Source organism: Ascidia mentula, chromosome 5 (genome assembly GCF_947561715.1).
Source record: "Ascidia mentula chromosome 5, kaAscMent1.1, whole genome shotgun sequence".
Lineage (NCBI taxonomy): Eukaryota > Metazoa > Chordata > Ascidiacea > Phlebobranchia > Ascidiidae > Ascidia > Ascidia mentula.
In genome coordinates, this window is record NC_138570.1 from 10,621,517 (window position 1) to 10,634,257 (window position 12,741).

Here is a 12,741-nt window from a genome sequence, read left to right on the forward strand (position 1 = left end):
GCTTACCTATGTTAGCCGTAACGTTACATCCCCTTCTCTAAAAAGCTCCAGTTGCACCGTTAGGTACACAACACACTGATACTGAAGTTGTTTTTCTGCAGTTTCAAAACTGGGCTGTTAGAAAACGAGAATATTCAAGAAATTTCTATGTGACCAAATGTTTGTTTGGTTGTTTAAATTTAAAGTACACCAGACCCCAGATTATCATTTGTTACAAGATGGCCACCAACCGTATGGAGTTAAATAACGAAAATCTTAGAATCAACGTACGAAACCAAATGTAAGTATTTGATAAATCCATAATTGTACGTTGTTGAACGGTTGTTTATAAATGTGGTATACTACTTTGGTAATGTACTGTTTATTCAAGCCCACAATAAATTTCAACCAAAAATGTCATATTTTTTGTCATTAGAAATTATGCAGTTTGAAATAACATAATTTTTTGTCTGCAGAAATGAAGCAGCTGAGAAGTATGCATTTGCAGGTGCTGTTGGTAAAGGAGAACAACTTGAGAACACAATACATCAAAAGTCAAATTCAGTTGTAAGTCTAATCTCAACATTAAACTCTGGAGCCAAGTTTTTGTGATTGTTTGCTTTATGGTTGCAATACATACCTCCTGTCATTTAGGGTTGTTATATGTTTTTTACACATCAATATGATAACCCATGATATTTAGGAGAACTATTACAAAATGGTGCGTCAGTTGCTGCAAAGAATTCAGATGCAAGGTATGTAGTACCATATGATTCCATTTTGTGATAATTTGCAAGCATTGTTATGTGTTTAGGTGCAACAAAAAATGCAGCAAACAATATGGCAAGTCAGGACATGCACAACCAAGCCCAATTTTCCCAACAAATGCAGCCACCACAAGCTCAGCCACCCCAGTTTCAAAATCAGACCATGCCGCAACAAGCTCAACCGATGAACCAGATGTTTGCAACTCAGGGTAGCAATATGATGAACACATCTATGTCTGGCATGTTTGCTCCAATACAACCAAACCAGCCAACCAATGTTCTCTCTCAGGGGTCACCAGGCCAAGGTGACATATATATATTGTTTTTGTTTAAATAGATCCAAGTATTTTGTATAGTAATGTTTCAGGATTTTTTTTGTATTTTGCTCAAAACAGGATAAGACTAAAGCAATGTCATGTAAAATATGCTAATCATAACAAAATGAGGAATTTGTATTTTTTTTCTGTTTAGCTATGCAACTCAGACCCAACATGACCCCAAACAGCAGCCCAATGTCAAGAGTTCACCCAGGTAATGCAACCCCCAGTCCACAAACTGGAATGACAAATGCTTACCAAAGAAGCTGGCCACACCAGTCACCTGGTAGTCAATTTCCAATTAAACAGTTTCAGAAGAGACAAGCGCCACCCCAGAGTGTCCAAGTAAAGCCAATATTTTTGTGTCTTCTTAACCAAGTGTGTTGTAGTAGATTTGGTAATCCTAATAAATGTGTATATATTTTCAAATGTTGTGTTTTATGCCTAAATTATATTAATCTTAAAAATTAATCTTAATTATATTTTTATTTTAGCAACCAGTTTTAACAATGCCAGATAACACTGGAACTCCTCAGCCAAGGTAACTAGAAACATGTTGGTTACAAATTGCATCAATTACCAATCTTTTTTTGCTCCGTCATAATAACAAACTAAAAAGCCAAACAGCATGTAAAACAGTGAAACAATAAGGGTTGTCGATGCAGGCAGTGTTTCTCAACAGGATAATATCTCCTGTAGAATTGCAGTGTTGATTAGATAAAGCTTTTATTTGGAGAAATAATGAGTTTGTAAATTTAGCCAAATTGATATGGGTTAATGTCTGGATTGTTTTCAGTGGAATTCCAAGTCTTTCACCTGCTCACCAGTCACCACAAGTTCAAACAACTTCACCTAGTCTAAGAACCCCAGGAAGCATACAAACTGTTCATTCGCCAGGAGAATATACAGGTGTGGCTATTTTGCTAACATTTGTGCATGTGACTTGGTTATTTGAAAATCAATTTTTGTCAGTTAACAATGTGTGATAATCTTGTGTCTTGTAAATTATTTTGTGTTGATTGTGTGTACTTTGATGGGTACCTAAACTATAAACTTTTCTTCATTGAAAAGGCGTGCTTGCTGTACCAAGTCCAACTACCAGCAGCCAACCTCAAAACCAACAGCAGGAGGATGAAAAAGAATATATGGAAAAACTCAGACATCTGCAAAAATACATTGAACCGTTATCAAGAATGATCAATAAGGTAAAACTCCACATTGGAGGAATATTTCTTGTTGCTGGGGAACACAAAGTCTTTACTGTATCCCATTAGTTCAATGAAGATCAAGGAAATTATAGCCAAGAAATGAAGAAGATGAAAGCTCTTCGTGACAACCTCATGAATCCAAGAATGAGATTACAGCTGTGCACATTGGATAAATGTGAAAAAGTTCTTCAAAATTGGTTAGGAGCAAAACCCTCCAAGGTTTGACATTTTTAGTATGTACTGTTAACTAGTGATGTACTGAATCATCTAAAGTAGGTTGGGACCGTAAACCGAACATGCAGCAGTTTTGCTGATTAGATTTGGACAAAGGTGCAAAATATTTGGAGTTGATAACTTTGAAAATGAAAGCCAAAGCTAAAATGCTGTTAATCATTAGTAAACGTTTCGAACACTAACTGGGTTCATCAGATTTGGACAAATTAATTGAATCATTTGTGACGCAAGACAAACAGGATAGTTGTCATAGTTCTTAGGGTTTGGGGGTCGTATGGCAGTGATTCCCAACCTTTTTGTGTGTGCGTACCACTTGGAGGTAAACCAATTTTGACTCTTGTTGAAACTTGTGGACTGCAGTTTTTCAAAGTACGTTAAAATTTAAGACAAACTATTGACTCATTATACAATGGTGGTGGAATATCCTGCACATTAATTTATGTGCCACAAGGTCATGCAATATCATTGTACGAGGCAGTAACAGCAACACATCATTAATTGAAACGTTGCAAATCCAGGAAAGCAGACACAGACCGGCCTCGATTTTTTTGCAGAAATCAATGCCTGTGAGTTAAGGGTTGAAAGATAGTCAATCTTACTAATTTTTAGATTGTCATTGTTTAGTCGTAATAAAAACATTTGATTACAAAATCCTAGCTCTTGTTACACGATTGACAAACCACAAAAACTCTGGACATAATGGGCCATTAAAATTAATTATCTTACCATTTTGTTCCATTTTTACTTTATTTGCAATATAGTTAAATTAGTGTTAATTCAGTGGAAAAATCAAAATTGCCGAAAGCACAGTTCATAGGATACCACTCTCAAGCTAATGTAATAGTGGCAGAATGCTTACTGGCTACTTTAGCAGTTATCATTGCCAATATATTCCCTTAAACACAGATTGAATTTATGTCAGTGAATTGTATAGAATTAGAAAATAATTTGTGTTTATTTTTCAGCAACTACCTCGAAATCCTGACCAGCACATGTGCCAACCATTTTTAAATGTCATTGCCATGGCAACTAATTCACCAGTTCTTAATCATACTCTCAAAAGAACATTTGGTCCTGCCATGAGAACTATTTGTGGTGAATATACAACGTAAGTGTTTTAAAAAAAGGTTGACAATAATCCAAAACTACTCACAAGAGTGGTTGATGATCAGGTTCAGTGCGATCTTTTATTTAAAATTTCAAAGAAATCAGTTTCTGTGCTTATTAAAATAAAATCTCTTAGTTCATTAATTATATTTTTTTGTAAATGTGGTTTAATGCGATCGTAATTCTTTTTCATTTTCCCTTCAATTTCTTTTGTATTTTGTTGCCCCTAAACAAACTTTGATCATGTTTTTTTTGGAGAACATTTTTGTATGAACAGACCAGATTACATTCCAAACAAGAAACAGTGCCTTCAACGGGCTGTTCAAAAAATTAAAGCAAAACGAAAGAAACAACTCGTACCAGATGTTGTACAAGGCGAGATTGCCAGACTTGAATCCAAGTACAAAGTCAAACTTGATGAAACCCACAAGACTGATGATGGATCAGTTCGTATACTGTGTGAACTAGGTTGGCAAGCTGTTATTTTATAAAAACAATGGAAGCCTAGTTTACAAGGTTTGGAAAGACAAATTGTCCCAAATACACTTGTTCACCTTTTATTGTTACTTCGTTAACAAACGAAGCAATGATGTGAATAAATAAATTGCAAGAACAATTATAGACACACTATTATTAAGAAGTAAATACAAAAACTTCTACTACCCTAGGCAGTAGGCACCCTTTTTATATACAAGTTTCTTCAAAAAAACCTTAGGCAAGAGTTGCAGAGTTCTTGCTCATAGCCCAACAATCAAATTGCTTTCATTTTTCCTTTGTAAGGTGTTTGGTTAAGTTTGCACAAATTTTAGTATTTTTGCCCAAACTTGCAGACGATCCAAAGCTTCCAGCTGTCCCCCCACTGCGTCTTGAGGTTCCATCTTCCTACCCAGAAGACTGTGTCCAGTGGATCCAGGAACCAGTTTACACCAACCAATTTTTAGATGATGAAGATGAGTTTAAAACCGATGACGAACTTGACGATTGGAAACCAAGTGAAGGGTGCACAGGTACTTTCATTATTTAAAAAAAATTTTAATGGTAAATATTAAAACCAAATTGGACCGCCCATAAACTTAATATCCCAAAAACTGTGAACGTAACTATATCTAGTTATTTTTAGGACCTACAATTAAATCCTGTTTTCAAGGTCCTCTGCAATAATACACTACCAGCTGTTCCGCTAAAGTGCCAATAACCGTTGGGGCTTGTGATTTATATAGGGATCTAATAATATTTTACGAATATAATGTCCAAGGGACCAATTTTGACCAGAATGAGTAGATGATGGATGGATCTTAATAAAACCAGAGGGCTATAAAACCACACCTTAAACGATTTATTTTTCTGGAAATGCAGCATGAAGTTTGAGCTGCTTTTTTGTTCAATTTACTACAACAACCAGCACCAAGTAACTATCTGATTTAAAACGCCAAAACCCAACTAAAACTGCCCGAAACTTGCTCATATTCACCCTAGCAACAGCGCGTATGTGCTCGCTTAACTGTAAAATTAACCCCCTCTCTGATTGCTTTGTTATGTCATTATATTCTGACAGAGGACATGTAGCCTTAAAACTTAACATTTTTGTGTCCATGTAATTTGCCTTTCACAAATTATCTGATTTTGGTGATACCGGGCAAGAAATGTTTGTTTGCAGGCAAACCACTACAGAAATTACTGGAACCGATTGTAAGCGCCCGTTTGAAACGTGTTGGAGACTCCAACGTTACGATTTCATCAATGATCACTGCCTGGGAAACAAGCGTAAGGGAAGCATGTGCAGTCTCCACCTGAACTTTCTTGTTGATTTGTACATTCTTTTGTATTGCGTATTTGCCAAACTGTGTTTATTGGTTGGGTAAACTTGCTTTGGAGCCACTTTATTTCAAATAAACTGCGAAACAAACGTACATGCACAATGCTTTCTGATCTCAAGCAACAACCAAATATATATTAAAAACGAGTCTGAAATCTATTGGACAAACATAAACGTCTAACCATTGCACGACAACAAGGCTCATATATGCATGAACACTAAGGGGTTTGTCAAGGGTAACATACAGGAGGGTTAGCTAGATGCATACACAATGAATCTAATAAAATTAAGAAAATAAAATTCAAACATTCGTATTGTAAAAGTTTTCAAGAAAATTGAAAATGTGTAAAGCTGGTAGTTATAACAACAAATTCCATGCTGGTCCAACAACTGATTGGGGCAAGAAAATACATGTATAGGCATCAGGTACATTAAGGAATTATAATAGGGTTGTTATACATGGTTTATTGCACATCTCTATTGCTACCAAACAGAGCATTTAGCATCAGTTGGTTTGCAATAAAACAAGATCATTAAATTTTAACAATATACTATTGCAGGTTTATGTTAATTGAGGACAGGGATCTACAAACGCCTACTTCATCAGTCTAGCTTTGTTTTATCAATGTCACTTGACAAATGCTTGCTGTTTTGACTTGAAAACTCCACTACTATATGTAGGGCATTCCGTAGATACAACCAACACTTTAACATTCCAGTGAGTAATTTCAAAATGGCTTTAGCAACAAGATGATATAGCTTTCCATGTATGGCTACTAACAAGTGTTGATGGGCAAATGCCCATAAACGATAGTAAGTTCCCTCAAAAGGATCTGACACAGCTGGACATAGCATGTTGTTGAGATTAACCAAAGTACCCTGAAAAATGATGCGTTTACTTTACTCATGCAGTATGGAATTACAAAAGTGTAATGTACATAGATTCAGGATGTTTGGTTTGCCAACAAAATTAAATCCTCTTAGGTTTTATTATTATTGTTTTTGAAAAAGGTTATATTAATGTGTTCTTTATGAAGCACGCTTATAAATAATTTATTAGCTTACCATCGCCAATGCTTGTAAAAACGAAAAATGATAAAAGAAATCTATCCCAATGCTCAAAAGTGGCCACCAGCAATCTGTCAGAGGTTCTGGGGTGAAGTTGTTGCCACAAGCAATCAAGTAAATTGGTGCAGCATACAAGAGAATGTGATGGACCCAGTATGATTCTGGCTCATAAAGAAGGTGCCTGGTGTTAGTCACAGGCAAAACAATGGCCAGCAATGCACCACTTAAAGCATGAAGATGTATCCTGTAAAGTGATGTATTTTGAAAAATTCAACTACAGGAATATATACCTTTTTTGCATTTCTTACCTGAAAACAGCCTTGGCTGTAGTTGATGGTTTTCGGTTGTCAACAGTTAATAAATACATCTGCATGTAAAAGTAACACTAAATATACATAACTTTTGTAACAAAAACAACTGAGCCACCTACTTGAGAAATTGTAAGAACATGGCAAGGATTCAGCAAAAATATACAAGTCCTTGTGATAATCTTGTATGCTATTTCAACTCCAAAAACAACAATTAAAGATGTAAGCAGGATAACTTGTACCAATGGTCTAAAATAAACCATTTAATGAACAAGTCTACATATATTTTGAAATCGCTTTTTACCTTTTTTCGTTGTTCAATTTTTGTTTGGTTGTGACATCAGCTTGAAGTTGATGTTGGGCCATTGTACCACGGGGAAAAATTGCTCCATTTTGTTTTTCTTTTGATTTTGGCCTGTCAATGTATTTCAAAGCCCACCAAATTTCAATCAACGATGTTGACAGCACCAAAACAGTTTCCCAAAATCTATGCTGTAGAGTGAGGTATTGAAAGCATTCTGGGCCACCGTTTCCTGCAAGATCAAAGTCTACTCCTCCGTATAACCATGGAAACCACTGGCTCTGTGAATGGTTGCTTTGCATCTGAAAGTTTAAGTCTACACAAACGTAGACCTAATCATCCTACATTTAATAAAATGCCTGAAACATATTGTTACTAGTGTGAAAAGGCAACTTACTGTCAAACACATCATTATTAAACACTGAAACTGCCCCAACATCACATATGATCAATAGGTTAGTTAATAAAATTGTCAAATACTTAGGGTTTTTGCAGAACTTTACTTTGCATTTGAAAGAATTTTTCTCATTGTGAATTCATGCAGTCTCCTATTTTCTTGTCTTAACAAGTTTATTTCTTCAGCAATAGCACTACCCTTGTTCAGGCTTTCTGCACAGTTGTTGTGGGCACAACTTAAATACTTGTCAAGACAGGAAGTGGACTGCTTGTCATGAGATGAATGGCATATGTTGATCCTTGGTTTCTCACTAAGCTGTCCAACAATTTTTGTGGTGTGGGCTAACTTAGGAAAATTAACTGTGGGCTTTGCACTGGAAGTGGTTAAGCATATAGGTGTGGGGATAATAGCAGTATTGCCTATTGTGCCACCATTTGAAAAATTTGAGCATTTAATTGTTTTAATACACTGACCGCTGTAGACATCCCATAGAAACAATCCTTCATTTTTGGCAGATGAAACCAAAAGGCTACAGTCAAGTGAAAATGCCAATGTCATTATTGGATTCACATGTCCCTTAAACAAATTACTACATTCACTGAAATCTTTTGAAGTAATTTCAACTTCTATATCTTCTTTCTTATGTTTACAAATTGAAATTAAATCCAGTCTGTAAATTGACCCATTCATTCCACCAGCGCACAAAACAGTTTCAGCATTGTCAACAACCAAAGATGTAATACCAGTTTCAAATACAACAGACAGAACTGTTTGACCAATGAGCGGATCATGTATTTTGATTGTTCTGTCACCAGAACTACTGTAAATCCTGGGATTATTAATGCTGCTGAAACTGCATGCAAGACCTGTAACAGGTAGAGTGTGAGCAAGAAATGAGGAAGTTGGTTCATCCGTACAACCTGTTGTATCTGTTTGTATCAGTTTGCTTATGTTCCAAGCCATGACAAGACCATCAGCACCAGCAGACACTAACAAGCCTGAGTCTGAAGTGATCTTTAGACATGTAACATCTTGATAGTGCTTTGATAAAATGCACAACAAATCACCACCCTGTGCATCCCATAGCAAAATTTTTTCACCAATGCCAGCAGCAAGCAATGTTCCATCAATTGAAGAACACAGAACTTTGACAACACCAGGAGTGACAACTTTCTTGGGTTGATGGCCAGTTCTTGTTAATGCAAAAGCTTGAAGGATGGCCTTGTTTGAGACAGCATGCAAAAGATACTCATTATTAATTATGCTCAAAGTTTTATGCGATACTGAGTTGGTTTTAAATGAAAATAAGGTCTGTCCTGTTCCCAAGTCCACAAAATGCAAATAAGATGCACTACTGGCTGCTTCAAGGCCTTCTGAACATACCAACATTTCCATGTTGCAACAGTATTTTTTCAAAAGAACATGTGATACTACAATGGAATAAGCTGCATCTGATAACGCACAAGAAAATTAATAACAAACACATGCAAAAAACAGGAAATTACTACATATCAAATTTCAAACCAGCCCATATTCTATGAGCAGTTTACCATTACCCGCAGAAAGGGACCAATATAACAGCACATAAAATGAGAAAACACAAAACATCCAAAGTCCATTGCAGTTGCAAACATGCCACTGTACTTCGTGGTTATTAATCTTTAAACAACAAATTGTTACGACCTATATTGGCAGTGGTTACATTTTAATTACCTACTTTCGTGATTTTGGTCTCCTATACCTTCTGTGCTAAAACAACACACGATATAGTCTACCCTGCTACAGTGAACGCAAGAACGACGTTTTCGTTTGGCATATTTTTTCAGTCCGAGAGCAACCTCAAAGGACAAAACGGTGAAGCGACTTCGTCAGATTTTTTCCGACGATCCCTCTTGCAAAACAGGGAAAAAAGAGAGGCCAGTAAGCACAGGCAGATATTATGTAGAATCTTCGATGTTTGTTATTGAGTACAGTGCAAAATAAAATGACAGATGATTCCCCGGAAGGCAGTTTTGAAATGGATTGGGCGGGGGTGCTTCTCAAATGTGCTGCACAACGTCGCACAATGCACAAAGTTTCACGGGAACACGTGAATGGTTTCGAAGTACCGGATTTGGGTGCGGTAAAATACTTCACCATTGGATTGACGCACTTCAGTACAGAAACAGGAGTCTATGCTCCTCTAAAGCAGTTCTTCCCAACCTTTTTCAGTTCGCGACCCACTTTTAATGCAAGTTTTATTGTGCGACCTACAATGAGATATGACCAGACGAATAAAAAACAATTATAATGCAATAATTTCGTGATCTAATAAAAAATGTAACATTTAGAATGCTTCACGACCCACCTGAAACAGCTTATTCGCGACCCACTGGTTGGGAAGCACTGCTCTATAGTAAATGGAGCCGAAGTCGCAATTTGTTTGTTTTTGCCAGAGTAGGGAGTTGTAAGAAAAATTTTTTTTACCCAGAGCTAAAGATCAAAAAATTTCAACTAGAACAAATTATCTCTTTTATTTGGGCGCGTTAAGTCCACGATATGAAAAATGAATAGAAACACGCACAGAAAACGCGAAATAGTTGCGCACGAACAAAATAGATGCAATTCTAAATTTTTCGGAAGTTGTTATCCCGCAGGTGCATTCTTCGGTGTTGTGGATCGTGTGGAAGATGTGTATGGAGACGGTTGCATTGATGATTGGGCACCGGGACCGTTTGTTCGACGCTTTTGTGTCCAGTGACCGTATTTGCATTTTCGGAAGAATTTCGAGGGTCGTATAACAGGAACATTTTGTGGCAGCACTTTTTGGTGTTTTTTTTCTTCCAATACTTTCTCCTCTGTGAGGTACTGAGTTGAGGTGGCGGGAGCTCCGTGTAGGAGGACTTTGTTGGTGGTTGCGGGGTTGTTAGCCCTACTTTTTGCCAGAATTAGGCGGCCCTCTTAGATGTGACATAGGCCTAGGTGCTTGAAAGGGCTTGGATCGGTTGCTGCTTGATTTTTTTGTGGTACCTTCGAATGTACCACCCGCTCCCTTCCAGACGACAACCTGCTTATAGCCTTGCGCTTCGCAACTGCCCCGGTTGTTGTAGCAACACGCATGTGTTTCCCTACTTAATTCTTCACTGATTTGGAACACAGACAGACCGAAGGCTGTAGACGGTGTTAGGCTTTCCGGCAGAACTTGCACAGTTTTCTGGCGTCCGGCTCGACAACAGATCTTTTTTTCGTTGTAACTTGTTAAATACCCGTTCTCACTTTACTCTGTCAATTCGTTGTCAGAACTTGTTGTCATTATTCGCTGTCATTAACTTTGCCACCCAACTAGTCTTGGTCACTTAACCAACAACTGGCACGCGGTAGAATTTACTCGCTCAGTCACTAATGCGCTTGGAACAAATTTAACTTTACGCCGCCTGGCATTGCAAACGTGTGTTTCAATTAATAAATAAGTCTGCTCACGGAGTCCCAAATTTAGTAGAACACGCAAGCAGACTTTATAGATCAATCATAGCAGCACCAAGCAAAACATTCAAAGCTGCAATATTTATAGTCACAAATTGGACATTTCTAAAAATCTAAATTTACAAATCTTTAACTTTAATATTTGGAAGGTAGCATCCGCTACCATCATCGCACAAACGATTTCTTGTAAAGTATACTTTATATAACACACCTATACAGACAGACAGCCGGCTCATGCATGGCACTGTTTTGCACCCTAGGCAAGCATATGATCGTTTCATCCCACAGTGGCCACTGTACCACATTTCACATAACAAGTGAACAACAAAACTTATAAACTGTACTGTGGAATTTCGTAACACTTTTTTACGTTTAAATCGCCAAAAGCAAAGTTCTGCGCCCCGTAACAACCGCTCCCCAGACGCTTATAATGGACGCGTCGGATCCGTCTACAGATAATCTGACACATACTATGAAATTAGTGTAAACCTGTAACGTACTTATTTTCGAGACCAATATCTTAGAAAATAAAGAAGGGTGCTTTTTAATAAACGTGCTTCTTTGCAATGGTGTGCTCAATTTTAACTTAAAATGCTAATTTTCATCAAATGCACATTTTTAGATGTTTTACGGCGTACTTTTTCATGCTGAAAAGGTCATCATGCTGACACTATTAATAATAATCTTTGAGTAAATATAACTTTATTAAATATTTTTTTGTCTACTACGTCATTATTAAACATATAGCTGGGTTTAAAACCTTTCCTCCTTATTGAGTAGCAGACATCAATGATAGGCTACCAATTATAGTTTCTATTAACATGTCTCAAATGCCCGAAATCACTCCGGGGATAGCCCGGAATTTAGAGTCGGCGCAATATCAGCATTGGGACATTAGCGCATGAAATATCATTCAAGCTCTCTGAAATCGGTTTCGACTCTTTCGCACATACAGGATTTTCCTACGCTATGAAAAGTAGCACGGATATCATAGATTTTCGGGTCAACAAACGAATTTATATCTTAGAATATCTCTTAACTGCTAAAATTGGATCATTTATTCTCATCTATGACAGGATAGTTAGAAACCCGAAATCTCAAGAAGTTTTGTCTTCTCACCATTTTTGCGATGATGTCCAAAGTATCGACCACTTATTGACGACATACAAATTACAAAAATATTGCCGTATTGCTGACCGTTAGGCAAAATCTTTATTGGCCCATCCAAGAATACGTAAAATACAATCAACCAACAATTACTGTAAATTGATTAACCGTAGCTGATACCTTACACAAACAGACAAACATTTTTTCACTGATAAATTGACTTTTTCGATTATAATTTTCTTAGAAGACATGATTTAATTCCAAACTTCTCGTTAACTTGTGACGGAGACAAAGCTTTTGTTTTCACAATACCCAATTATGACGTAATACCTTCGTATTACCGGTTGCCGTTTGCTTTCAGGCTATTATGTAAGTGCTTTGTTCCAAATGTCATTTAATTAAAGATGAATCGATATTCACTTTTATTTTCACAGGTGTGACATCGGAAATCACTCATGCACAACGCTGCGTCACACCATACGAGATTAAATCTTAACACAATGTCAATTTAGTCTTTTATGTGACATCACAATGAAAAAGAACCCTTCTTCCTTCAGCCATTGCTTGGTCAAACTGAGTTGTTAAGGTGCCACGTGCAGCGTACTGTACTTGTCGTTAAGTTTATTTTACTGAGGCTAAAGTTGCCTTTATTATGTTTGAATAGGTTGAA

The 12,741-nt window shown here is 36.9% G+C and overlaps 3 protein-coding genes across 5 annotated transcripts; 1 reads left to right on the plus strand and 2 right to left on the minus strand.

Moving 5' to 3' along the window:
- Nucleotides 1–71: 71 nt before the first annotated feature.
- On the plus strand, nt 72–5,516 carry LOC145902347 (mediator of RNA polymerase II transcription subunit 15-like). 2 transcript variants are annotated; one of them, XM_082990278.1, is made up of 13 exons: nt 72–280; nt 456–546; nt 683–734; nt 794–1,051; nt 1,218–1,408; nt 1,558–1,604; nt 1,860–1,972; nt 2,135–2,268; nt 2,338–2,490; nt 3,471–3,613; nt 3,890–4,080; nt 4,443–4,619; nt 5,270–5,516. In XM_082990278.1, the coding sequence occupies exons 1-13, from the start codon at nt 219–221 to the stop codon at nt 5,404–5,406; spliced, it is 1,749 nt and encodes a 582-aa protein (XP_082846404.1). In that variant the 5' UTR covers nt 72–218; the 3' UTR covers nt 5,407–5,516. The 2 variants fall into 2 exon arrangements, with proteins under 2 accessions (XP_082846404.1, XP_082846406.1); XM_082990280.1 differs by having other exon boundaries at nt 4,443–4,604.
- Nucleotides 5,517–6,024: 508 nt separating this feature from the next.
- Nucleotides 6,025–7,539, minus strand: LOC145902349 (transmembrane protein 164-like). Its single transcript, XM_082990283.1, has 5 exons — nt 7,109–7,539; nt 6,927–7,053; nt 6,805–6,863; nt 6,494–6,740; nt 6,025–6,307 (listed from the first exon to the last, which is right to left on the minus strand). Exons 1-5 carry the CDS (start codon nt 7,405–7,407, stop codon nt 6,032–6,034), a joined length of 1,008 nt encoding a protein of 335 aa, XP_082846409.1. The 5' UTR covers nt 7,408–7,539; the 3' UTR covers nt 6,025–6,031.
- LOC145902348 (WD repeat-containing protein 18-like) lies at nt 7,452–9,606 on the minus strand. 2 transcript variants are annotated; one of them, XM_082990281.1, is made up of 2 exons: nt 9,220–9,606; nt 7,452–9,161 (listed from the first exon to the last, which is right to left on the minus strand). In XM_082990281.1, exon 2 carries the CDS (start codon nt 8,895–8,897, stop codon nt 7,605–7,607), a length of 1,293 nt encoding a protein of 430 aa, XP_082846407.1. In that variant the 5' UTR covers nt 8,898–9,161; nt 9,220–9,606; the 3' UTR covers nt 7,452–7,604. The 2 variants fall into 2 exon arrangements, with proteins under 2 accessions (XP_082846407.1, XP_082846408.1); XM_082990282.1 differs by having other exon boundaries at nt 9,216–9,606.
- Between the last annotated feature and the right edge of the window lie 3,135 nt (nt 9,607–12,741).